The sequence below is a fragment of the Galeopterus variegatus genome, unplaced genomic scaffold, assembly GCF_000696425.1.
Source record: "Galeopterus variegatus unplaced genomic scaffold, G_variegatus-3.0.2 Scaffold9577, whole genome shotgun sequence".
In the NCBI taxonomy this organism is placed as follows: domain Eukaryota; kingdom Metazoa; phylum Chordata; class Mammalia; order Dermoptera; family Cynocephalidae; genus Galeopterus; species Galeopterus variegatus.
In genome coordinates, this window is record NW_007735688.1 from 39,892 (window position 1) to 40,912 (window position 1,021).

Consider the following 1,021-nt stretch of genomic DNA (forward strand, 5'->3'; position numbering starts at 1 on the left):
AGAGAATTCCTGGACAGGGGCTGCCCTCAAAACAAACCCCCACATGACCCCAGGGGGGAGGGAGACTGTTCCCGGACGGGGAAGAGGCTAAAAGAAATTGAACCTAAACTGTCCATCAGGAGTGTCCAGGGTGGGCTTGGCTGTCCCTACTGGCCGAGGCCTGCAGACCCTCCGGCTCTTCCTTCTGGCGGCCTCACCTACAGGCTGCACCTGGGCGGAATGGGCAGCTGGGGAGGACAGACAGAGAGAGAGAGTCAGGACCGAGTGGTGACAGCTAACGTGACCTGTGCAGTTACGATTGCCCATACACATCTAACCCCTTTGTACAAGTTGGCGGATTAATTACTCAAGATTACGGGCAGATACTGCCGTCACCCCCAGTTAGAGTCACAAGGAGACTCAGGAACTTGCCAGGGGCGTTAATGCTACTAAGCAGCAGATACAAGATTCGAACCCAGGTCACTTGGCTCCAGAAGTTGCGCTCACCTTGCTACAGGACCCGCCTTTGCGGCCGGCAGAGAAAGCCGCAGCGCACAGGCAGCTGTCCCCAGCCCGAGATGGGACCGCACGGGAGCAGGTCCTCTGCCCAGGGTCCCAGGACTTCTGTCCACCGATCCCTCAGGTTTCCCGGAGCCGTCGCCTGCACCCAGTCTGGATGCTCCGGGTCCCTCCTGTCACCCGCTGGGAGCCTCCTCCCCACCCGGACCCCACCAGCTCCCAGTTCCTCACCAGCCCTGAGGTCCCGCAGAGCCTCGCGCCACTCGGCTTCCATCCGAGCCCTGTAGTCCCCAAACAAGGAGCGCATCAGCTGCCTCTTCCGGGGCAAAGGAGTCCTGTCGCTGCGCAGGGCTCGGACTGCCCCGACGGCCTGCTCTTCTGCGGGCGGAGACGGGGGACCCGTGACCTCCTCTGCGCGCCTTCCAGCTCCCGGCAGCGCCCGCACGCCGGGACCCCCCCACTGTCCACGTCCCCAAGGCTCCGCCGGGCCTTACTCTGCTTCGGGGTCGGTTTCTGCCTCCTG

The 1,021-nt window shown here is 63.1% G+C and overlaps 1 protein-coding gene across 1 annotated transcript in view; it reads right to left on the minus strand.

The window, feature by feature from the left end:
- The window catches only part of LOC103609398 (UPF0488 protein C8orf33 homolog), a 13,711-nt gene that overhangs the window by 773 nt on the left and 11,917 nt on the right, over positions 1 to 1,021 (minus strand). Inside the window, exons 3-4 of the mRNA XM_008593725.1 lie at positions 993 to 1,018; positions 730 to 876 (exon numbers count right to left, since the gene is read on the minus strand). Of these exons, the coding sequence (XP_008591947.1) occupies positions 730 to 876; positions 993 to 1,018 (173 nt within the window). The remainder of the gene's footprint in view (positions 1 to 729; positions 877 to 992; positions 1,019 to 1,021) is intronic.